The sequence below is a fragment of the Diceros bicornis genome, chromosome 17 (genome assembly GCF_020826845.1).
Source record: "Diceros bicornis minor isolate mBicDic1 chromosome 17, mDicBic1.mat.cur, whole genome shotgun sequence".
NCBI classification, from domain to species: Eukaryota; Metazoa; Chordata; class Mammalia; order Perissodactyla; family Rhinocerotidae; genus Diceros; species Diceros bicornis.
In genome coordinates this window covers 2,392,949-2,417,780 of record NC_080756.1, presented here as the reverse complement: position 1 = coordinate 2,417,780, position 24,832 = coordinate 2,392,949, and the positions used below count along the sequence as shown (strand labels likewise).

Genomic DNA, 24,832 nt, shown 5'->3' with positions numbered 1-24,832 from the left:
CACCGCTCTTCTTTACGCCCTCCCCCCTCTCACGGAGACCCCCAGGGGACTTCTGTTTCTCCACCTGGAACATCTGTAGGCACACACTGTGCTATTTTTAATCACGCTATTTAAAAAACAAGTCTTGAAATAACTCGTTCTGCGTACAACTCGGAGGGCGGGCGGCGAGGGCTCAACAGACCGCACAGCTGTTAACTTTGGTTTCTTTTTCGGAGGCCGCGCTCGGACGCGCCTCGGCCCGCAGTTTCCACCGCGGTCGGGGCGGGGACGGGGGGCGAGCAGAGCGCGGCGCGAGGGGCCCCGCCCGCCGGGCCGGGGCGGGGGCGGCGGGGCAGGGGACGCGGCGCTCCGGGGCCGCCCCGCCCCGCCCCCGGCCCGCCCCGCGCCCCCATTGGCCGGGGCGGCTTCCGGCGCGCTCGCGGGAGGGGGCGGGCGGACGGCGGGGCGGGCGGAGGCCCGCGCGGCGGCGGGAGCGGAAGGCGATGGCGCCCCGGGGGCCGCCGCGCCGCTGACCGGGCCGCGTGCCCGCAGGACCCCTCCCGACCGCCCGCCGAGCGAGCGGCGCCCGCGGCCCGGGGCGATGGCGGCCGAGGCCCCGCGCGTCGGGGGCCCGCGCGCCCCGTGAGGACGCCGCGGCCCGGTGAGGGGCGGCCCGGCCCGCTCCCGGCCCCCTTTGTGCGGCTCCGCGGCGGGCACGTGGGGGGCTCTGTCCCGAGGAGGCGGGCGCGCGGGCGGGGCTTCGGGCCGCGGGGCGAGGGGCGCGGGGCGGGGGCTGGCGGCCGGGCGGCCGGGCCCCGTGACAGGTGCCTGTGGCGCCCGCGTGGCCGCGCGCCGGGCCGGGCCGGGCCGGGCGGGGCGGGGCGGGGCGGCCGGCGGTTGACTCAGCGCTGCGGCGCCGGTCAAGTTCGGACACGTTCCGCGGGAGCTAAGCCCCGACTTGTCTCCAGCGGGACCCTTTAACCCGCGCCGCCCGTGGCCGCGCCGGCCGTGCGCCGGAGGTGCCCGCGCCCCGGGAGAGCGTGCGCCCGGCCAGGTGAGCCCCCGCGGGCGGCCTCGGGTCTCCCGGGGACGCGCGTCTCCTTTCTGCGCGGTTTGTCGTCTGTCACAGATGTTGCGTTATGCGAGTTTTTATCGTGTGGTTTCTCTCCCTGCTCTTAGGCAGATGTGCAATACCAACATGTCTGTGTCCACTGATGGTGCAGTAAGCACCGCGCAGATCCCAGCTGCGGAGCAGGAGACCCTGGTTGGTATTTCTGTCTCAGGTGGAACGTTCGCAGATAGTGTGTGTGCTGAGCTGATCGACTGACTCCGTAGACCTCAGTTGTGGCGTGACTCTAAGTGAGACTGTGTGGATATAGCTTAAATTCTGCCACTCCGTGGGGAGTAGAAGTTAACTGTGAGAATCAGTATTTATTTTCTTTGCGCTTTACCGCCCTGGATTTAAAAGTAAGTTCCGTGACATTCTCAAGCTGAGTGCGGAAGTTGATTATGTGACCGCTTGTTTGTTTCTATTTTGACCTGTCAGTATTGAACTTCTTAAATAGTTTCTGAAAGTCGCAGAAGTAATTCATGCTTGTAAATATTTTAGGGGTTACAGAAATGTATAAAGTAAAAGCTGAAAATTCCAGTCTTCTCTTTCCACCGTGTCTCCTTGTAGATCTCTCTCTGTGTACATGCTACATATGTGACGAGTCAATTTTAGTCTGTCATCTCCTGTTCTACTAAAACAGGACTAAACTAGAGATGTTCTGCAGATAGCATCCATGTCAATATAAAATCTACAGAATTCTTTTTAATGGCTGCATAGTACTTCATAGCATTAGTATACCATTTTTTAAATTTATGCTTTTACTGATAGGTGTTTTAATTGCCTTCAGTTTTTGAGTATTACAAATAGTGCTGCTCTGTACATGTATCCTAACAGGCGTTATGTGAATATTTCTGTAAGAAGGATTTTATAGAAGTAGAACTCCTGGGGCCTAAACTATACACATATTTGATTGCTGCTGCTAACTTGCTCACTAAAAGATTGTACTAACGTTGAATATTATCAATTTTTTTTATTATTTTGCCATTTTATCTGTAAAAGGTACTCTGTCGTCGTTTGCATTTGTATTTCCCTAATCTCTGGTGAGGTTGGGCATCTTGTAATTGGTTAAATCATTTGTTCTGAGATTTGCCTGGTCTTATCTGTCCACTTTTCTTTAAGATTTATTGTATTTTTCTTAATAATTTGTAGTAGTCTCTGTGTTTCAAGTTATATTTAACTTTGATCATTTACAAATGTTGCATTTAACTTTGCTTATGTTGTCTTTTTGCTGTTGAGAATGTTTTTATGAAGTCAGATTTGTTGGCTTTTGAATTTCATAGCATGAATTTCATGCTTTGGAAGAACTCTGCCATCCCAATATTATGCAAATATATTCCTGTATTTTCTTCTAATTTTCAAAAATTTTTGCATCTAGGTCTTTTTTCATCTGGAATTTATCTTTTTGTTCTTAAATGTAAGATTAAGAATGATATTGTCTTTTATGGTAGTTTTATTATTAATGCATGTCTTTTAAGTGTTAATAAAAAACTGATGTCTTTCCATTGCAGACTTTTACTTTGAGTTGTTTCATGTAGTTTGAAGTTAATATAGCATATATAAAATTTTAGGAGAAAAAAGTCATTATCTTTTCTGAGAGAGTTCATACTTTAAATAGTCTGAAAGTAGAGTGCAGATGTGAGCACATAAACATGTGTGATCAGAACAATTGATGATTCAGTACTACATCTATTGTGTATTTTAAACTTTTCAGTTATTAGATATTATTCTGTTCATTAGTTGGAAATAGGCCATTTTTCTTAGATCTAATTTTGAGAGTTAGATCCAAACTGAAATGCTGTCAGATTTCAGTTAGAGGACAGGAGTGTATCGAGAAGGGCAGAGGCGTCAGTCTGGGAGGGGTGGCAGGCTGTGAAGGTCCTTGAGTTTTGAAGATTTCGATACAGCAACAGACAGCAGAAAGAGCGTAAGCAGTTAAGTCCCCGCCCTCTTGCAGGTTATTTCTCAATACCACTTGCAGAGCCTCTAGATCAGTGTCAGGCAAACTACAGCCTGTGGGCCAGATTTGGCCTGCTGCCTATTTTTGTAAATAAAGTTTTATTGAAATGCAGCCACGCCCATTGGTCTGCATATCATCTATGCTTCTGAGTCAGATCATCTGGCAGGAAAAGCTTAAAATATTTACTCTGGCTCTTTTCAGAAAAAATTGATGCCCGATCTACTTGGCTGGCTCCTTGAATAGAGGTCATGAATCACACTTGTTGTTGTTTTTGGAATATCTAGCACTGTCTGGTGCATGGTAGAAGCTTGATAAATGTTTGTCAAGTAGATACTTGACATGTAGACCAACGAAGGCAGCATGACACAGTAGGAAGAAAATGCTGGCTTGTCGTTCCGGGATGTGAGTTGCAGCCTCAGATCTGCTCTTAATTATCCTTGTCAGCTTGGGTTAGTTATTTAAGTTCTCCATCTTCAGGAACCTAATCTTTAGAAAGAAAAGATTGGTAAAAGAACCCACCCTAAAGATTTATTCTTTTCCCTTGGATTTTGAACTTTAGCTTACACTAAGCTCATTGGAGTATTCCTTTTATGGCTGATTTTGTAGGGTAGTAAGCAGATGATAGAAATAGCTGCAGGAAAGAGAATTCTCACTGTGTTGGCTTGGGTACCGTTTTTGATTGCAGCTGATGATGCTTGAGGATTCTTTGCAAAGTAATTAGATCCTAGCATTTGTGTGTGTGTGTGTGTGTGTGTGTGTGTGTGTGTGTGTGTGTAAGGAGGACCAGCCCTGAGCCAACATCCAGTGCCAATCCTCCTCTTCCTTGCCAAGGAAGACTGGCCCTGGGCCAACATCCGTGCCCATCTTCCTCCACTTTATATGGGACGCCGCCACAGCATGGCCCAACAAGCGGTGCGTCGGTGCGCACCGGGGATCCGCACCGGCGAACCCCGGGCCGCCGCAGCAGAGTGCGCACATCCAACTGCTGTGCCACCGGGCCGGTCCCTAGATCCTACCATTTTTTCCCAAACCCCCTTGACAGTCCTTGGTGTTCAGTTTATATAGTCTATTACATTTAGGGAAAACATGATGACTTATTTTTTGAGATTGTTAAACATAGTGCCTGCTACCTTTTTTGAAATTCTTTATGAACGTGTTTGTTACGGGGCTTATGGTTCTGGAATAATTTTGGAAGTATAATAGCAACTCTTTGTTCTTTGTAGGTTAGACCAAAGCCATTGCTTTTGAAGTTGTTGAAGTCTGTTGGTGCACAAAAAGACACTTATACTATGAAAGAGGTAAGCTGAACTAAGAGTGAATGAAATAAGTAATGTCTTACTAGTTATTTATAGCCATGGGGAGAAATTGGCTGTACAAAGAATTGTCAGTAAGTGACAATATTAAGTACTGTGGTCATTGGACTATAATTTGAAGCTGAAAATTCTAATTATACTTGAATGTCACTTCTTAGCTAGGAACTGAGAGAAAAAGGGAAGATCTCTGGGGGTTCTTAACCTTTTTGTGCTGTGGACCTCCTTGGCAGAGTGGTAATTCCTTCTCAGAGTCATGTTTTTAAATTCATGAAATGAAATATATAGCATTACAAAGGAAACAAATTACATTAAAATAGTTACCAAAATAGTAAACAAGCTTGTAATATGTGCTTTTTTATTAACACATTAAATAATAAGATTTAGCAGTTGATGTAATCAGTATGATTTTGAAGTAGTGGGGAGTATAATTGATATTTTGAGATGTTAACTCCAAGCATAGTTTGATGTGAGAACACTGGTGGTTTTTATTGGTGACAAAATCACAGATATTGCTAATACTTTGTGGTTTGTTGCCTATATTCACAATTGAAGGAAAAGCTAAATTTCAGTTAGTCAGTGAAAATAAAGATAGAAGTTTTTTTTCCATCCAAATTAATGGACCCCCTGAATTCTATTCAAGGACTTCTGGGCATACACGATCCCAGGTTAAGAACTTGTGCACTAGAGGTGCATGGGTTCAGTACACTGATCTTTCTGGGATAGAGGTGAGCTGATTTCATGAATGTACATTCTATTTAATGGGTACATTTCTCTAGCTTTAAATTTGTGCAAGGAAGCATGGTTTTCAGTGAGGGATTGGGCCATCATAGGCGACATTTCAGTGTGATTGAAATGCGCCTCTTCCTGATCTCTCTTACGTAGTTGATGGGGCTCAGATTGCTTAAAATGCTAAAGCACCTTCCCTACATCAGGATAGTGGGCAGAAAGAGATTCCAGACCCTTTTCCTTTTCAGGCACATTTTTATAAACTTCCCTATGGGGTGTTTGGTAGGAGTGTAGATCCTCTTCCTTCCTCTGTCTGCCAGCCATCTCCATTCCATAGTCATGGAGGAATAGTCCCTTAAGTCTGAAGCGTGCTTAGCCAGTGAGGTCTACAGACAGTGCTTGCAGTGAAGTGTCAAGGTAAATCATGTTAACCTGGGTTTGACCTTACTATCATTATATATGCAATTAAGGAAACAAGCAAGTTTGGATTTAGTAGCAGCTAGAAATAAGGAGAAAACTGATCAAGGCCATTGTAAAGACTTAGGATGCTTAACGCTGACCCAGGTAGCAGTAACGTAGGTACTGTCTGATGCAGTTTTCAGTTGTGGGATCTCTGTTCTGAGGCATTGGGAGACTGATGAAAGCTCGTATGAGGTAGTAGATAGAACTTTGGAGAAGACTGGGTCAGTTCCCTTATTCCTAAGGCGGTGATAACAATTCAATGAAATATCAGAAGAATGAGACAGTACTGGTGAAAGTGTCCCATACATATTTAGGTGGTGGTTAATGGGTGTGTATGTGGATGTCTTGCTTACATCTTTGTCTCCATGGGGCGCACAGAGTATAGTTTAACTGTATATGCATGATTCAGGGTCATTATTTTGATTGTTCATTGTTGTATGATTGTATTGATATCTTTGAGGGCTTATTTCATTTACTGAATTCTCCCAAAATGTTAGGTAAATGTAATTGGTCGTTTTCCTGTCTTCCTCGTCTGTGATGACCTCAAAGGCTGTATGGTGTCCAGGACTTTACTAAAGGACTCTGGTCACTGCTCTCTTCTAGTTGGTGTTTTTGATTCTGTAACTTTTTATCGCTATCAATGGTTTTGCATTTTCCTGCTTTCTCCCTTCTTTCTGACGTGTTGCACCTAGAGAGTATCTGGGCAGAGTTAAAGTCTGCCAAAAAAAGAGATGCATTTTAAGGTTTGTTTAAGTAAATCTGAGAAGCAGTGTCTCTACTTCCATCAAACTGAAAAGAAAAGACTTAAGGACTTAAGAGCAGCTTTTCTGGCACGTAAAATGGTGATTATTCTGGGTGGTTGTGGACGGTTGCCGGTTTAACCCTCTTCAGATAAATGAGATATTATTGAATGTATTTGAAACTAACATTTAGTTTTCTTTAATGCTCAGAAATCATGTTTCTGTCTCAGGTTATCTTCTACCTTGGCCAGTATATCATGACGAAACGGCTCTATGATGAGAAGCAGCAGCACATCGTGTATTGTTCCAATGATCTCCTGGGGGATTTGTTTGGGGTGCCAAGCTTCTCTGTGAAAGAACACAGGTACATTCTCCAGTTCAGTCCGTTGTGAAAAGCCAGCCAGGCAGACAGTTCAGGTCACCTCTACCCTCACTCCCTTTTGTCAGAGAAAAATTGTTACTATATACATAAAAGATGCTGAAATTTAATTTCTTAGCAGTATAGCATTATTGCTTGAGAATCTGGGTTCTGGAGTCTTGTGAACCGGTCTCTGGGTTTGAGACCTAGCTCAGTTTAGTCACTAGCTGTCTGATGAGGTGAACTGATTCACCCTGTCTACACCTCAGTCCCCCGATTTGTAAAGTAGGGGTAATAGAAATACCTCGTGTGGAGGTCATGAAGAGGTGTTGTGTAGAAAGCATAATGTCTGGCACATAGAAAGCATTCACATATTAGTTACTGCATATTAAAAATATTATTATTGCAGTCGCTTCCAAAGACAGTCTTTTTACCACCCTGTGGGAGAGGCTTCAGTTTGCGCCTCAGTGCCTTTGGAAATGGTTTTCTTTGTCATATACCATTATGGCACTCAGCTGAACTTTTCTGCTGGGAACTGAAGACTGTTTTTTCCCTCATTCTTACCTTATATTTGGGATTCCTTGTCCCATTCAGTTTAGCACAGTCAGTCTGTATGGAACCTTAACAGGTATCTTAATAAATGGGAGGAATACTTTTCACCTCAAACAATTAACTAGATTCTACTAGTATTTAATGCTCAGTAATGTTATAGCTAAAAAAGATGGTAATTAAATGGGATATTTATAACTTTAAAACAACTTAATTATATAAGCATATATATATGCGTATATAAGAATATATAAGCATAATATATGTTCATTATTGAGCATTAGGAAAAGACTGAAAGCTAAGAAGAACAGGAAAAAAAATGACCCTAGTTTGTCATTGAAAGGTATTTTTACCTGTCATTTTTATATTATGTGCAGATGTGTTTTAACATAGTTGTTAATGCACTAGATTTAATTTCGTCTTGTCTTGTTTCTTAATTTAACATTATATAAGCATCTTTCCATTTATAAACCACTTCTGTTTAATATTTAGTTAGCATTTTGCACTGGCCTTAGGATATAAGCTTTAACTTTATAAATTTAAGGAATAATTATATCAGTGATTTTACACCATTTGAGTATTGAACCTTCTGATATGTTTGGAGGTGTAGTTTCTGATACTGAAAAACTAGTATTATTTTTTTTTTATTTTTATTTTTTGTGAGGAAGATCAGCCCTGAGCTAACATCCATGCCAATCCTCCTCTTTGCTGAGGAAGATGTTAGGCCCTGAGCTAACATCTGTGCCCATCTTCCTCCACTTTATATGGGATGCCGCCACAGCATGGCCTGACAAGCGGTGTGTCAGTGCGCGCCCGGGATCCGAACCCGGGCCACCAGCAGTGGAGTGCGCGCAGTTAACCGCTGCGCCACAGGGCCGGCCCCGAAAGCCTACTATTAAAATTACCTTTGACTTGAGTTCTGACGTGTTGAGAGGTGGGACGCTGCAGAGTCACTGGCATGGACAGAGGATCTGAAGAGGAGCGTCGCTCTGTGTGCGTTCGAGGAGCTGCATCTTCAGTCCTGAGGGCGAGAAGAAATAGCGGGGGTTGGCGCTTTCCCCTTAACCTTGGCAATTAGAGATCTTGTGACCAGTAAACGTTCTCTAAAATCGTTAGTTTGAAAAAGAAAGAAAGAAAGAAGAATGTGCTCTGGCGTCAGCAGCACCCGAGTGAGAGCTGTCTCCTGTGAGGCTGCAGCCCCGTGAGGGCGGGGGTTTCTGTCTCGTTCTGTTTTCCTCAGTTTCTAGAACAGTGACTGGTCCATAGTAAGTTCTCCGTCTGTGTTTATTAAATGAACGGATACTGCTTTATCTGTTAATAAATTTTAAGGTCAAGAAAGAAAATCCATTCCATGATTGGTCCAGGGTTAGTGCAAGTCAGAATTATAGTCAAGTTCCTAATAGTGGGTCTTGCATAACCCACTACTTTTTTAGGCAGTCTGCTTCTAAGCACAGAGCTAGAAAATTTCTGTTCTGTTTGAAAATAAGTATATTAACCTGCCTCCTGTGTTCACACGCATTTTCTGGGGTCTTTTGGTCAAGTCCAAACAAGGCACATTTTGAGAAATGAAGATGTGAAATCTTTCAGCTGGAGAGACTTAGTGATACATAACAGCTGTATGTAATCATCGTGCAACTAACTGGTGCTTTCTAGGGCCTTGAAGCTTGCCAGTGATACAATTTTAATAGAGTGATTTAAAATTTGGTTTGTGTGCAATAGTTCGTACTAATAGGCATTTAAAAATCGGGTTAAGTTCAGTTTAATACATTTTTATTTTAAAATGTACATCTCTTGTTTTCTTTTCCTCCCTAAAGGAAAATATATACAATGATCTACAGAAACTTGGTGGTAGTGAATCAGCAGGGTAAGTTAATTTTGAATACCATAAACATATAAACATATTTTAAAGATGTGATTTTATATTTTTATATAAACTGTGATTGTCTTTTATAATTGTGATTCTCTTTAAAAGTTGCTTTGATTAGGTATTTAATTAAAGTATGATAAATTTAACAGGAAGAACTATGAACGAACTAAAACAATATAATAATTATTAAGGTTCTAATGCAGGTTTGCAGTATGTAAAGTTAAGTATCCTGTTACATCAGTTTAAGTCTTGGGATATCAGAGTTGAAATTTGTTTTGAAAGGTAGATAATTTCAAAAGCTTCAAAGTCAAGATGTGATCAGGGGCCGGCCCGGTGGCGTGGTGTTGAAGTTCGCACCGGTTCGGCTCCTGGGCGCAGACCTACTCCCTGCTCATCAAGCCATGCTGAGGCGGCGTCCTACAAAGAAGAGCTAGAACTCTACAATTATGATGCACAGCTATGTACTGGGGCTTTGGGGAGAAAAAAGAAAAAAAGGAAGATTGGCAACAGATGTTAGCACAGGGCCAATCTTCTTCCAAAAATAAAATGCAATGTAAATACATTAAAAAAAAAAGATGTGATCAAACCTTGAAACATGTATTGAAAGGCTCTGGGAAGTAATATGGATACTAGGTAGGACCATGTGAAAGGATGGGTCCTTTCTGTTTGTTTGTTTTTTATAATGCACAAAACTTGGTTACCAATTTGGTTAGGAGAGTGGCATTTTACTTCCCTATCTTTACACCTGTGGTTCTTAACTGGTTATTTTTGGGTCATATATCCCTTTGATAGTCTTATGAAAGCAATGGATTCTCATTCTGGAAAGATAGACGTAAGTAAATACAGTGGTGTGCTGGTAAATGTTAACAAGCCACTCTCCGGGGTGAAGCCCTGACGTGTGGTGGTTGCTGATTTCCGTGGTGCAAATACTCCCGCCGTGGCCATTTTCAGGCTGTACACGTGGAGTTGGGAAGAGGTGTGCACAGGCTGCCTGCGGGTGTCAGTGGGAGCCGGCTCCAACACACCACAGGCTTCTGAACCACAATGAGAACTGTTCTCAGAAGCTCGTTTACTTCCCAGAATGCTCCTGCTATTCCTTCCTTAGATTTCGTTGTCATGTTGCTCGTTTACATTTCTAATCGTGCATCACACAGGACAGTGTTCTGTTAATATGGTGTTTAGTAAATGTGTTGAACTGAACACTTATTCTTCCAAGTTAGGGTTTAAGACCCAGAAAAGAGCATCACTACCTTATCCCAGAATAGAAGTAATTACTAGGCTGGTGACTTGACATTTTATTGTTTGACAAAGCTCTTTATGAAACCAAATGAAGGTAAGTAAAATAGTATCTGTGGTAGTATTTTCAGTTTTCTGAAGTATTATCCCTGATATTCATTCATTCATTCATTTAAATTTTGGTAGATTACTAGGAAAATGATATTAATGGGATGGTAACCTCTAGATTACTTACGTTGTCTCCCTTCTGAGTTTGTTTCAGGTTTCAGGTAAGTAGATGAACTTGAGAATTCATGTGTCCGTGTTCTCAGCCTGTCGTACCTCGTGCTTCCTTTCTATCATGTCTCCTTTCTAATACTAAAGCAAAATATAACCTACCTAGATGTGCAACTGAAAGTCAGTGTAATACCTCACCCATAATATAAAGAAGAAATAAACTGTGATGATAATGTATATAATTGCAAAATGTTAATACCCAAGCCTGACTTCACTATTGAGATGAAGATGTTTCCAAGGGAGTAGCAAAGGATATTTGATTAGGATCTTTGGTAATCGTATACACCCTGTATCTCAAGCCTTGATTTTGGAGCTTCAGGTCTCTACATCCAACTACCAACTACAGCTGCCTACCTGAATGAGTTTCATCCACTCTAGTCATTCTCTTCCCACTTGCATCTCTTGACCTTCTGGAGTTTCTCTCTTGATGGATGCTGCCACCCGTCTGTCCTCCCCAGGGAGAGTCTTGGAGTCCTTCTTGACTGCCTTCTCCCTCGCCATGCATCTCAGACACCGGGTCTTGTGGGTTTCACCTTGTCAGCTCTCTGGACTTGATCTGCTCTCCACGCCTGCGTTAGGCTTCGTTCCTGTTTGTCTCACTGCAGTCACTGTCTGATACGGGTTTCCCTGGCCCTGCTCTCTTTCCTGTTTTGCCAGAGTGATTGTCACTCTTCTGCTTAAAATGACCAGTTAGGGGTTCCTTATTGCTCCCTGGAGGAAGTACTTGCTGTGAATCGGCAAGTCCGTTTTCTCTCTTGGATTAAACCTGTTTAATGGTGAGCAGCTGCGACGATGCCTTGGGGAAGATTCTGAAGTACTGTTCGGCTGGGAAGAATGCAGTGATGCGGGATTGATGGCTTGAGTGCTTCGTCTTGACATCTTTGTGATGTTTAGCAAGACACAAGGGATCCTCAATGGTCCTGCTTACGTTCCAGTAACAACGAACTACCTGTGGGTCACGTCTGGGTGCCATTTTGACACGGCATCCCCTCAGTCTGGAATGGCCTTTCCTGGTCCTGCTGCATCTTCTACCATGAAACCTGCCCAACTCCTCGTTCCTCAGACCTGTCCCTGCCCAGTAATCATTGCTCTGTGTTCACTAAGTTATCTTATGATATTTCTTCCATTGTGTTTATCACACTTTATAATGACTCTTGTGTGTCTTCTCTGTGAACATTGAACTGTCTTGTTGGGGTCTCCAGGATCTGGCAGGGATGGCACCAGGGAGACACACGTCTGCTGTCTGGAGAGGTCAGGTTGTGTAAGGACTGTGTCCTGGGCCGATGTCTGCTGAGCAGCCCTTTCTTTCTTAGTTCGTGATTCTTTGTTTTTGTTTTCTATCAGAACCGTCAGATTCAGGCACATCTGTGAGTGAAAACAGGTGTCCCCTTGAAGATGGGAGTGATCTAAAGGTAATCTTGAACTCATTCAGCTATGATGTTTCTTGAAAATTGGAAAGGTTATTTAAAACAAAGAATTTTCAGCTTCCTGGTGTTAGAAGTTAAGTTGTGTTTTTTTTCCCCTTGAATGCTTAGGAGCCTGTACAGGAGCTACAGGAAGAGAAACCTTCATCTTCAGGTTTGGTTTCTCGACCATCTACCTCATCTAGAAGGAGAGCAGTTAGTGAGACAGGTATATACGAATATTGGCACTTTCAGTGTTCATTCTCTCTTGAAATTAGTGCATTTTGGCTTAATGAAATTGTTATGCTTTTTTGGTTTAGATGAATCAATTTCTGAGTTTCATTCTTATTTTTATGTGGTTTATTTGGTTTAAAAACTGCTTTCTTAGCAGCATTTTCTGGATGACTACAGCGGGCACGGGTTACTGTGCCCCTGGAGTTTGTAGTTGGCCAGCTCTCTGTTATTCGAGATGATAGAGGACAAAGATATAAACTCTGTTCTAGTCATTGTTCTTAGTCACCTTAGCAATTAAAATAGTTCCTTGTTGTTTCTAATAAATGATAAAACATACCAATGAGTTTAGAACCAGAGAAAGTAGATAGTGTCTTAGAAATGAAGACAAGGTAAAGAAACTAGCTGAGGGCATTTTTGCAGAGAAGAGACAGTGGAGGAGGCTGTTGCCTGATCAAAAGTCGTAATAACCAAGATGGTGTGATTCGAGTGAAGGAGGAATGCAGCAGATCTGTGAAACAGAATCGATAAACCCCAGCTGGAGTCCACACATGAGGCTGGAGGGCTGTGAGAGCAGAGCGTGTCGTAGTAAATACGTGGGACTAGAACAAATGATTATTTGGGGGAAAAAATCAAGTTATATCTGTACCTTATGCCAAAATGAATTCCAAATGAGTTTAAAAGATAAATGAAAAAAATTACAACAAATTTGAAAGGTATTCACTTTAAATTTGACAGTGTTAATATCTTTATTACTTAAAAAGTTCCCAAAAATCACTAAGAAAAATATTAAAAATTTGAAAAGGTAAAAAAACAAACCCAGACATATTTCATAGTAAATACAAATGAGTAATAAATAGGAGGGTGGATTTTTTAGCTTTACAGATAATAAAAAAATGCAGAAAAGTGTCTTTTCTGGTCTATCAAATTAGCAAAGATAAATTTGTATACTTATCCTTGCTGACTTGTGTGTGGCACTGACACACTGCTAGTGTATCACTTGGTATAAATTGGTTAAACCTTTTGGATTTTAAAAAGGCTTGGCGTTCTTACCATTATCCTAGTACCTCCACTCTCAGAATCTGTCCTAGAGATATAATCAGAAATGCAGAGATTCTATGTGGTGATGTTAATTATGGCATTGTTGATCATTGACAACACCTGTGCTGATGAGGATGTCATCTCCCCTGGTCCAGGCTGGCCCACTGCAGCCACATCTGCTCCTCTCTTCCTTCACACAGTCCCCGAAGAGACAGTGAAGGGTAAATGGGACTGTGTCCCTTCTCCACGTGGCTGCTGTGGTCACTTACTACTGACTGTCGTTAAAACCCACCCTTTTCACCTGGGCCTGCGAGGCCCTGATCTACCTTCGGCCTGGTTTGGGCGTTTTTTCCACCTTCACTGTGTCTCAGCCACACTGATTGTTTGGTTCCTCAAACAAGTCTTCCTGCTTTCAGGCTGTTTGCACATAGTTTTTTTCTGCTAGGAGCTCTTTTTTTTTTTTTTTTTTTGTGAGGAAGATCAGCTCTGAGCTAACATCCATGCTAATCCTCCTCTTTTTGCTGAGGAAGACTGGCTCTGAGCTAACATCTATTGCCAATCCTCCTCCTTTTTTCCCCAAAGCCCCAGTAGATAGTTGTATGTCATATCTGCACATCCTTCTAGTTGCTGTATGTGGGATGTGGCCTCAGCATGGCCGGAGAAGCGGTGCGTCTGTGGGCGCCCGGGATCCGAACCCCGGGCAGCCAGTAGCGGAGCGCGCACTTAACCGCTAAGCCACGGGGCCGGCCCATGCTAGGAGCTCTTCTACCTCAACCTTGCAAGACCAGCTCCTCATTTTTCTGTTTTTGCTTAAATATGACCTTTTTGGAGAAGCTGTTTTTGACCACCCAGAAAAGCAATCCCTTCTTCTTATTCTTTTCCTTAGCACCCTGCTGTTTCCTTCCTAGTCCTCATAGCTTGTGAATAACTGTGCTTCGGTTGCCTTGACGGTTGACTGTAAGCTTCCTCTGGTGGCGGGATGACGCTGACTTCACTTCTGCAGCCCCGTGGCCTGGTGCCGTGCCAGCAGGAAGCAGGTGCTCAGATGTGTGGACTAGGCGGTTCAGTTAGGATCAACAACACAGGGACCTGCGTCGTGGACACCATATTCCGCAGCCATTAAAAATAGTGTAGAAGAATAAGAGAAGACAGTCCAAAAACTGTATATGTATATAGTGTGTGATTCAAATATGTTTTTAAAAAAAGGAAATAAATTAAAAAACACTGGAAGATTATTACACTAAAATGTTTATGGTAGTTCTCTCGGTGGTAGCATTACAAATGTTTACCTTTTGGGGTTTTTTAATTATATTTTTTTCACATTTCTACAGTGAGTAATATAATTTCTTAATAATCAGGAAAAGCCCTCAAATGTTATTATTTTTTTGTGTGTGAGGAAGATCGGCCCTGAGCTAACATCTGCCAATCCTCCTCTTTTTGCTGAGGAAGACTGGCCCTGGGCTAACATCCATGCCCATCTTCCTCTACCTTATATGGGATGCCACCACAGCATGGCCTGACAAGTGGTGTGTTGGTGCGCACCTGGGATCCGAACCGGCGAACCCCGGGCCGCCGCAGCGGAGTGTGCGCACTTAACCACTTGTGCCACTGGGCTAGCCCCTCAAATGTTATTTTTAATGGAGGTGAAACACATGGGTCAGTAGCATGGTTTAGGTTTCTGTCTGATATCAGTCAGCCCAGACCCCCTTTTCCCACAGGGAACACAGACATGCTGAGGGACTTCCGTCAGGGACTTGGGTCTAGCTGTGGAGAGTGACATAAAGTTATGCAGAGTGTAGGATACACCAGTGTTTTGGGAATTCAGAGGAAGGAGAGGGGACCTCTGACCAGGAGAGGGGAGGGAGGGAGCAGAGGGGGGAGGGTGGTTCTGTTTCAGCCTCTGGATTATGTTTCGTTTAATCCCAGTACCCTGTTAGATCCTCACATGTAGGGTTGCCAGGAACAGCCCCTAGTAATTATTTAGGCGTTTGTCGAGGATAAGGAAATTGCCCACAAAATGTCCACTATTGTACATTTCTACCAACAGTGTGTGAAAATGTCCTCTCTCTCAAATCTCTTGAGTCTGTCTTCCGTTTTAGTTTTTGTCATTCTCATGGGTGGAAAATGCTATCTCCTTTCAATTTGCATTTCCTTGATCCCTAGGAGGTAGGAGATTTTTCCGTGTTTCTTAGTCATTTGTATTCTATGAGTTGCTTTTTGGTATGTTTGACATTGTTAAATCAAGTTTGTCTTTTACTTGATTGGTAGGAGGACTTTGTATAAAATGGGTATTAACCATTTTCTGTTATATATGTTGCAAGTGTTCTCTTCTATTCTGACATTTGCCTTTTTAACTTTTGTTTATGGTGTTTATTTTGCCGTGTAAACTTTACTTGGCATAGTCTAATCTTGATAGTCTTTCTTGAGGGCTTTGCAGTATTATGTCATCCTTCCCCATTCCAGTATTATAAGAATATTCTCCTATAAGTACTTGGATGGTTTTGTTCTTTGTGTTGGGCTCTTTAATTCACTTGGAATTTATTTTTATGTCTGGTATAAGGTAGGACTCGCATTTATGTGCCTGACAGATTTGGTAACATTCTGACTTTAGGTCAGAAATAATTTATTATTTAAAATAAAATGGACAGTTTTCACTGGTTTTGATTCTTGTTGAAAATACAGACTAGGTACTGAGGAAATTGAAACATTAAGAATACCTTCTAAGTAAATTAAACATTTTTAGTTCTTCTCAGGGGAAAAAAAAAAAAGGAAATCTTATATCCTAACGTTTGATTTTGACAGGCAAATCCTAGATCATTTAGTTAATAAAAGCTCTAGATGAAGTAAACTAATTGTGACTTAATGGAGATAAAGTTCTGGAAGAAGCTTGAAAAGCCTTTGGAAATAGAGTGTTCTTCTATAACTCGCCGTCAGAGAGATGCAGTGAAATAGCGTTGACTTTTGAAACAGTAGTAATTCACTATTCTCTGTTTATTTCATTGAAACTAAATTTCAGTAGAAATAGGTACTCAAGACAGCTCAATTTCTAAATAAATCACAGTATAGCAATTGAACTGACTTGTTTTTCCTTACATATGCAGAAGAAAATGCTGATGAATTACTTGGTGAACGACAGAGAAAGCGCCACAAATCCGACAGCATCTCTCTTTCCTTTGATGAAAGCCTCGCTCTGTGTGTCATCAGGGAGATCTGCTGTGAGAGGAGCAGTAGCAGCGAATCGGCAGGGACCCCATCCGATCCGGTAATCCTCTTGTTTTAAGTGAAACAAGACTCTCTGGTTTTTAGGTCTAGCTCTGGCAGTCCTAATAAGCATTCAGATAGAATGCACATCTGTGATTCGCAGTTGCTGCTATACACACTGGTAAACTTGTCTTTCAGATAAATCTACTGTATAGATATGCCCCACCCCAACCCCAGGCTGGGGGAGAAGGGTAAGGTGGAAGAGAGTGGAGTTGCACTGGGGTGTGTTGGCAAAATCAGGACCAATATTAATAGTTATTAACGTCACCCCCCATGTTGGAGAGCCTTTGTGGGCCACTGCACCAATAGTAAATTTAAATAAATTGGAGTATAGAGTAGTCTAAGAATTTAGAAGTTTTACTTTTTAAAAAATAAAGGAACAAAAGGGAAAATTTGGTTTAGTTAGGTATCTTAGGATTCTAAGGCAAATTTGTCTTGAATATTTAGAGTAAAAGTATCTTTTTTATTACAGCTATCAGCTAATAAGTTAGCATGGGTGTATTAGTGCATGGATGGCGAGAGAGGATCAGTAGCTTTTGATTATTGATACAAAATTCCAGAGTATTAGCCAGGAGTAAATTCTTAAGAAATATCACTGAAGTTTGGTAAAACAGCTTTTGCTAGCAAGAATGCTTGACAAATGGAATATTTTGTTTCTTGTCATTAAAAATTTGTCTTTAAAATGTTAAATTGGGAACCTTTATTTGAGATGTGGCCATGTCTCACGGTCATTACTGGGGATATTAGTGATCATTGTATAGTTCCCTGGGAGGTGGAAAGGACTGAAGCAGCTGGGACGGTGCCCCTGCTCTCACTTTTCCTTCCTCCCTCTACCTCTTATGTTACATGCTTCTCTGCCCGAACAGGGATTTTATGGAGACAGATGTGCCCTCGGGGTCAGGGTTTGGTAGAGCTGGCGCTTGGGTTGGCCACTAGATGGCATGACGGGCTCTGAGAGCAAGTTCTTCCTTCAGGAGACGCTTCCGTGTCTTCTCTGAGCCAGGCTCCACGTGTCCCTGGAGATGGAGTGGTCGTCAGGGTAGATACAGTCCCTGCCCTCGTGGGGAGGTAGATCATCAACAGTTAAACAAGTCATTAAAACATTTAATACATGCTATGAAAAAAATTCAGGTTGTTGAGAGCAAATATGTGTGATCTGAAAATTGAATCCAGTTAAAGGAAACTTGATGTGTATACAAACTTCATGTTTGGATATTTTTATTCCTTACAGATGGTTTAAATAGAACTGCTATGCCCATTAAACTTACAGTCTCTGTCCAAGTTGTTTCAGAATTCTAGCTGAATAATATTTGAAGTCCCTGTCTTGCTTTCCACTGCTGTGTTATCAAAGCAACGTAGAGGGTATTTCTTTTTTCTTTTTATTAGTCCTCTCCTACACTGTCTTCTAAAAATCTTATCTATTAAAAATCTGTTGTTTTTCAGGCTAAGTCCCTAGTCGTGAAAGCTTTTGTAGCCTACCTCATGTAAGAATCTTCTGGTCGTCACTCCCTTCACTGATTTGTGAAGAGAGCTAAAGGAAAGTGCATTTTCCCTCCATCTTTTCTTTGTTTTGGGTTCATTAAATTGGGGAACTAAGTCTATCTTCTAGGCCCTAACTGGACAGTTTTCATGATTTCTTACTTTTATCATCTCAGCAGCCTCAAACTCCATTTACAGATGGGAAAACTAAAACTTGTGAGTTTCAAATAACTTAAGACCCCAAAACTAATAGTTGTCACACTTGGAATTCAGACAAAACAAGGAATGTCTGACTTCAAAATTTAAGATCTTTCCAGATCAGGCCTGTCTGATGCTTGATAAATACTAAATATACAGTATTTAAAAGTTTCTGAGTCATTCTTTTTTGAACAATAGGCAAAACTTTTTAAAAACAACTTTTAATATTGTTTTCTTCATAGTACCCTAGCCCAGGGATGGGCAGACTCTCTGAAAGGGCCGAGTGGTAACTGTTTTGGGCTTTGCAGGCCCGTGGTCTCTGCTGCAGCTTCTCAGCTCTGCTTTGTGAGCCAGCGCAGCCTGGACGGCAGGTGCACAGGGGGGTGGCCGTGGCCGTAAACCTGTACTCGTGAAATAGACGGGTGGTGGGCTGCTCTTCGCCCACCCTGCCATAGAAGATGCTTTCTGAGACTTAACTTCTGTTGTGATTTACCTCTTTATTTTAAACTTAGTGCACTGAAGCCTAGTCAATTGAAGTACCCAGTGTGTTCAGTTACGCTATCAGAGATGTTTCTAGCTAGACTTGTGACTGTGCCCTGACTGCTGACAGAGCCCGTGTGAGGAGTCAGAGCTGCAGCTGCTGCCCCCACTGCTGCTTCGCTGACCTCGCTGCAAAACAGCCTTTTCATCTCAGGGGTTACAAAATAATATACTTTTTTTTTTTTTTTAATAAATGATGGAAATATTAGAGATAATTCAATCCAGACTCCTTTCATATGGGAGGCAGCTGTGGCCTTTACGGGTTAAAGATGTCCAGGGTTAACAGCTACTCAGCGGAAATCTAGAGTGAGAAGGTGTGTATCCTGACCCCAGACCCGTGTCCTTTCTCTGCTTCCAGCTTTCTGCTTTGTCGCGTGTTCCCACCCCAGCCACTGATGGCAACTGTCCTGGGACCGAAGGTCTTATTAGGTTCTCATACTGTTAACTCAAGTCCTAAATTGAGGACTCACAGGAGCAGTTACAGAGCTTTAAAAATAAATTTTAAAAAATTACGTCTAGGGGCTGGCCTGGTGGCATAGTGGTTAAGTTTGCGCATTCCACTGTGGTGGCCTGGGGTTCGCGGGTTCGGATTCCAGGCGTGGACCTACACACTACTCATCAAGCCATGGTGTGGTGGTATGCCACATACAAAATAGAGGGAGATTGGCACAGATGTTAGCTCAGGGACAATATTCCTCAAGCAAAAAGAGGCACATTGGCAACAGGTGTTAGCTCAGGGGTGATCTTCCTCACCAAAAAGAAAAAAAAACAATAAAAAGTTAAGTCTAAAAGCTCTTCCGGAGAAATTGTTCTCCAAGTTCATTAAAAAACAAATCTCATAATTATTGTGCAGGTTGTAGCTACTAGCATTCTACCAATCTGAAGATAGAAAGATGATTAAGACATGGTCTTAATTCTTAAAAGTGGTTATAGTTCAGATAAGAAACATGCATCAAACTTACGTCTTGCGTAATTTGTGTGAAAATGTATAGTATTCAATAATGCCGTGTAAGTGGTACAGATAATTGACTCTGGAAGAGCCGTTGCAGTTACGGTCTTGACCGAGGCTCCAGCAGTAACGGGTGAGCAAGACTGAAAACCGTCAGGCTGTTCCGTTAGAGTGGGATAGCGTGCAGATCGAGGGGCCAGGTCTGCTGTAGGAAGCGATCTAGCTCTGGCTGCTGTTGACATGTAGTGGAGGGGAGATGAGAGGAAGATGTTTGTGCAGTCACGCTCTGTGTGCCTTGACTGCTGGGGCATCTGACTCTTTCCTGTGTGGAGTGGGGTTTTGGAAGGGACGGTATAGTACCCCCGGATCTTGATCTGAGTCAGTGTGAGGACGGATCTGAGGAGGAAGTTGAGGCGCAGGGATGGGTTGGGGGCTGTTACAGAGGCCAGCAGGTAATGTGTGTTGTCACTGTTCCCTGATTTCAGGATCTTGATGCTGGTGTGAGCGAGCGTTCGGGGGATTGGTTGGATCAGGATTCGGTTTCAGACCAATTCAGTGTGGAGTTTGAAGTGGAGTCTCTCGACTCGGAAGACTACAGCCTCAGTGAAGAGGGGCAGGAGCTCTCCGACGAGGACGATGAGGTGGTTCTTCCTCTAATCATGTTCCGAAGTTGTTAAATAGTTTTCATATTCATTGACTGATGAGACTGAGATAATATATTCAGATTTCACTTGAAATCTTTGACTCTTGATTTGTTCAAACTAGAATATTGTTTTGTGGGCGTGAGGCTTTTGTGCTTCCTTGTTGTCTGATTTATGTTCTTACAACTACTAATGCCAAGCAGTCAGTAGGCCTTAATGAGCATTCTTATAATAGTCTACTCGTTTTTTAAAATATTTAATTCAGTTCTCCTCTTTTAATATTAATTTACTTTTTATAAAAGTAAAGCATGTGCCCGGGTAAAGTCACACAGCACCTCCAGATCTGTTTCCGGAAGGCAGCACCTTCAACATTTCTAGCTGCTTCACTGTTACTCAGTGCCTCTGTGTTTAGAGAACACAAATACTTGTACTGAACTTTTTCCTCGTTCATTCTACACATCCTGTCTGCCACCTTGTCCCCTGTGGGTGAGGATGTCACTGTGTCCTCTGCACTTACGCCTCCCACTGGACCTTCGTCCCAGAATTTCTCACGTACAGTACACGCGAGGTTGGTTTAGGACTTGCCACGAGGCAGCTTTCTGGTTGAAGAACAGAGGTGATGCATTGATGCTAACGGGTTTATTTTATTAGGTGTATCGAGTTACCGTGTATCAGGCAGGGGAGAGCGATACAGATTCATTTGAAGAAGATCCTGAAATTTCCTTAGCTGTAAGTATACATCTGCTTTTTTAAGGAATCAAAAAATAACGTTGAGGTCAAGGTTGGGAAAATATGTGTAGTCTACTTTCTGACATGAGGTCATTTTTATAAAGTTAAAATCTTTTTAAAGTTTCAATGATTTAAAGCATTTTTGTTCTTTGATTTGTTGTGTTGGGATCTGTTGTTACATGTTTTAGTTGTTTTTATGTTGGAATTTGAACTTTTAAAGAACTTGCATGGAGAAAGTCCTACATGAACAGCAGAGAGGATAGAATGATGCTTCTCCAGGGTCTCATCACCCAGCTCTGGCACTCACCGGCATTTTGCCAATCTTGTCAAATATAAACATTTGTCACACTGATTTGTATTAGAGAATGTGGTAGGATTTGCTATTAAATAAATCAGGAATTAAACATTTATATTTCATGCTTTATTGTGTTCCTGAGGTTTTGGAAGTTTTTTTTAACTGAATATTATTGCTTTAATTTTTGTTCTTAATATTGCCTTGTATTACATTTGAATACGAAATCTCATTTTTCTTTCCCGAGTTGGAAACAATTATTAATTATCCAAATACAAAAAAGGTGAAAATGTAAAATTTTTGAAAATTTTTTTGCTGTAGTAGAAAATAATTCAAGTAACTAGTTGACTCATTTGATGTCAGCTTGAGTGAAATGTTTCAGACTTGGATCTTGCAATTTATTGGACTCTTTAATGCACCCTCCCTGCCGTATTTCAAGACCTTTGTCTTCGATTTTATCAGTTAGTAGAAACCTCCTTTGAGAACTTGAAAGAACCAAGTAGGAGAGTGAACAGTCTCCACCCTGATTGCTGATGTCTTATGTCATTTGTCACGCAGTGTAGAAAGGGTGATGGTATTCATGGCAAGATGAGAAGGGTCTCTTGTGGCGTGTTTTGCATGTACAGTGTTCTCAGACAAGAGCCAAGCCTCAGTTAAAGCAGAAGAGGACGTGTTCAGAAAAGAGGCTGGGGATGTGAGGGGTTGTCCTGATTGCACGGTGGGAAGGTTTGGGAGTAAGCAGTGGGGTAAGGAAGAAGCAGGGAGCAGTGACAGAGATGGGGACATGAGAAAGGACAGACCGTGAAGGACATGCATTTTGGAAAGTGACGGGGATGACAGATTTTAGCTGGCAGTGATGGCTGAGAAGAATGTCTTAGCGCTTCCTTTGTGGATGAAGTTTGGGAGCATTGGGTAAGCCCTGGTTTAGAGCACTTCTTAAGGAGTCTTAGTCGCTGGCAGATTGGGTGGACTCTCTGCGCAGTACCCAGGGGAGCCTTTCAGGGTGGAGTGGGTCCAGGCCTCATTACAGAGGAGAACATCCCACAGCACTTGCTTCAACTAAATGAACCAGCCCTGTCTGTGTCCTCAACAGATCACGTCACAGGTAACATGGCTAAGATCGCGGTGAGTACATGTTTTGTTTTAGGATTTTTCAGCATGGTTTGGCTGAAAAAAAATTACAACCTCATACTTGAGGAAAGGCGGTTTTATATAAAACATGAAATGCTGAAAATTGAGCTGTGTGATACATTGTACCTTAGACTTATTGAAGTTGCCAGCGTTGCTGTGACTAGTTCTTTGAGGGTCACAGAGACTCACTCTGTCTTATTTCCTTGAAGGACTATTGGAAGTGTACTGCATGCAATGAAATGAATCCTCCCCTTCCACCACATTGCAACAGATGCTGGGCCCTTCGAGAGAACTGGCTTCCTGAAGATAAAGGGAAAGTGCCCGAGAGTACCAAACTAGACAGCTCCACACCAGGAGAAGAGGGCTTTGATGTCCCCGATTGTAAGAAAACCACAGGGAATGATTCCAGAGAACCGTATGCTGAGGACAATGACGACACGGTCACACAAGCCTCCCAGGCCCAAGAGAGTGAGGACTATTCTCAGCCGTCAACTTCCAACAGCGTCGTTTATAGCAACCAAGAAGGTGTCAATGAGTTTGAGAGGGAAGAAACACACGACAAAGAAGAAAGCGTGGAGTCTAGCCTTCCCCTGAACGCCATTGAACCCTGCGTGATTTGCCAAGGACGACCTAAGAACGGTTGCATCGTCCATGGCAAAACAGGGCATCTCATGGCGTGCTTTACATGCGCGAAGAAGCTAAAGAAAAGGAATAAGCCCTGCCCAGTATGTAGACAACCAATTCAAATGATTGTGCTAACTTATTTCCCCTAGTTGACTTGTCTATAAAAGTAGAGTCATGTATTTCTAACTATATAACCCTAAAAATTTAGCATGAAATTTATTTTTATTTTTTTACATATATCAAAGTGAGAAAGGTGTATGTAGATTTCTTCTCTAGTGTAATTTACCTGTTTTGGGGGGGAAATCAATATTTACTTCCTTTTAGGAAATTTCACTTCTGTTTATATATTTGGATTGTTATGTAATTTGAATTGGATATGTAGCTCATCCTTTACCCCACCCCTTGTGTTTTAAATAATTTCCACTTTCTCTTAAATGAGAAGTAGCCGATCTTCAAAAAATATAAGTGGGACATTTAAATGTAGCTTATTTAGTACCTTTCATATAAGGAGAAAAAATGTGTGAAAGATACGATCTTTAAATTTTAGATACTCTTAAGCATTCTGACTGTACTTACTCTTTCAGAGCCTCTTAAAATGCTCTGGCCTGATAAAAAAGAAATCAGTAGTTATATTTGGTGCTATGTAAGTAAAAATGTACTTCTCATCCTCCAGCCTCTTGGACAGTAAGGGATAGGTGGTAATGATGTGGAGACGTCTTGGAGAATAGTTCCCCTTTACCTAAGACAGCCTTTGTGAGGTCCCTGGTACAATGTGGGCCTGGCTTCGGGCCCTCACCTGTGTAACAGGCCCCTGTCCACCCTCTTCAGAATGTGGTGCAATCTGTTGTGTCCCCTGTGTTGAAGAACAATTCTGACATTTTGAAGGACCTTCTTGGGCCAGGTTCCATGGTCCTAGGAGTTAGCTGGGTTTCAAACCTTTGCATAAGGCCAGTTTTAGAAACCAGTGAATTCACAAAGACTCATTCAGATATTTAATAAGCAGAATGACTGCTTGTTTTTAAACTAGCTGGAAATGTCATAACTTCTCTCTAAATTGTCCAGAAATCATGCCTTACTTGCCTTCAAGAATGTCAGGGTCACAACATAGGCTTCTAAAATGTCTCTCAAACTCATAGATTAACATCTTGATTTATATTTAAATATGAATCTTCAGCAAAATAGTAAAATAACCCCTTTGACTTCTGGTCCCAGTGTTTTGCTCTTGTGTGTGACAGTTGTCCATACTCAGGTGAGGACAGGACCATCGCCTGAGCTCTAAGTTTAGAATAGACGGAGGGGCGAGGCTGCACAGCGCCTGCGTGTGCCGGGTACTAACAGTGCAAGACCGCACACACAGGACCCCCATGTGTGCGTGTGTGAGCGAGAGGCAGATGGCTGGGGGGTCAGTGCCCGAGCAGGTGGTCCGCACATGCAGGGAAGCTTTGTTAATTTGGCGTTTATGATACTTGAGTGAGAACTAAGGGGAATCTATCCTTTCTGAGGAAAGTTGTTAGTAAAAATGAGATGATAGACACCTACATTCAGGACATGTTATGCAGTGGTTTTGCTATTTACAGAACATTCAAATCTGCAGATGTTTCATTCAGCATGTCTATGCCAATATAGTCTTGATTGTCTGAATTTTTGGGTTTAGCATACAAGGATATTTATTAATTTACAAATAAAGGATTTATTAAATGTTTGATTAAGAATTGTTTCAAGAATGTGATTATTGGATC

At 42.3% G+C, this 24,832-nt stretch overlaps 1 protein-coding gene across 3 annotated transcripts; it reads left to right on the top strand.

Annotated features, from left to right (window-relative positions):
* Positions 1-537: 537 nt before the first annotated feature.
* Positions 538-24,805, top strand: MDM2 (MDM2 proto-oncogene). 3 transcript variants are annotated; one of them, XM_058557665.1, is made up of 11 exons: positions 538-640; positions 1,159-1,243; positions 4,271-4,345; positions 6,519-6,652; positions 9,010-9,059; positions 11,919-11,986; positions 12,110-12,206; positions 16,351-16,511; positions 20,162-20,317; positions 20,969-21,046; positions 22,679-24,805. In XM_058557665.1, exons 2-11 carry the CDS (start codon positions 1,163-1,165, stop codon positions 23,240-23,242), a joined length of 1,464 nt encoding a protein of 487 aa, XP_058413648.1. In that variant the 5' UTR covers positions 538-640; positions 1,159-1,162; the 3' UTR covers positions 23,243-24,805. The 3 variants fall into 3 exon arrangements, with proteins under 3 accessions (XP_058413648.1, XP_058413647.1, XP_058413649.1); XM_058557664.1 differs by lacking the exon at positions 538-640 and adding an exon at positions 908-1,033; XM_058557666.1 differs by lacking the exons at positions 538-640; positions 1,159-1,243 and adding an exon at positions 1,250-1,446.
* Positions 24,806-24,832: the final 27 nt, after the last annotated feature.

Bases quoted from the DNA above. Each gene is read 5' to 3' on its own strand.
- MDM2 (XM_058557665.1), top strand. From the start codon at position 1,163: ATGTGCAATACCAACATGTCTGTGTCCACTGATGGTGCAGTAAGCACC. The intron at 1,244-4,270 runs GTTGGTATTTCT...TGTTCTTTGTAG, and splicing joins CTGCGGAGCAGGAGACCCTG to GTTAGACCAAAGCCATTGCT. The intron at 11,987-12,109 runs GTAATCTTGAAC...TTGAATGCTTAG, and splicing joins AAGATGGGAGTGATCTAAAG to GAGCCTGTACAGGAGCTACA.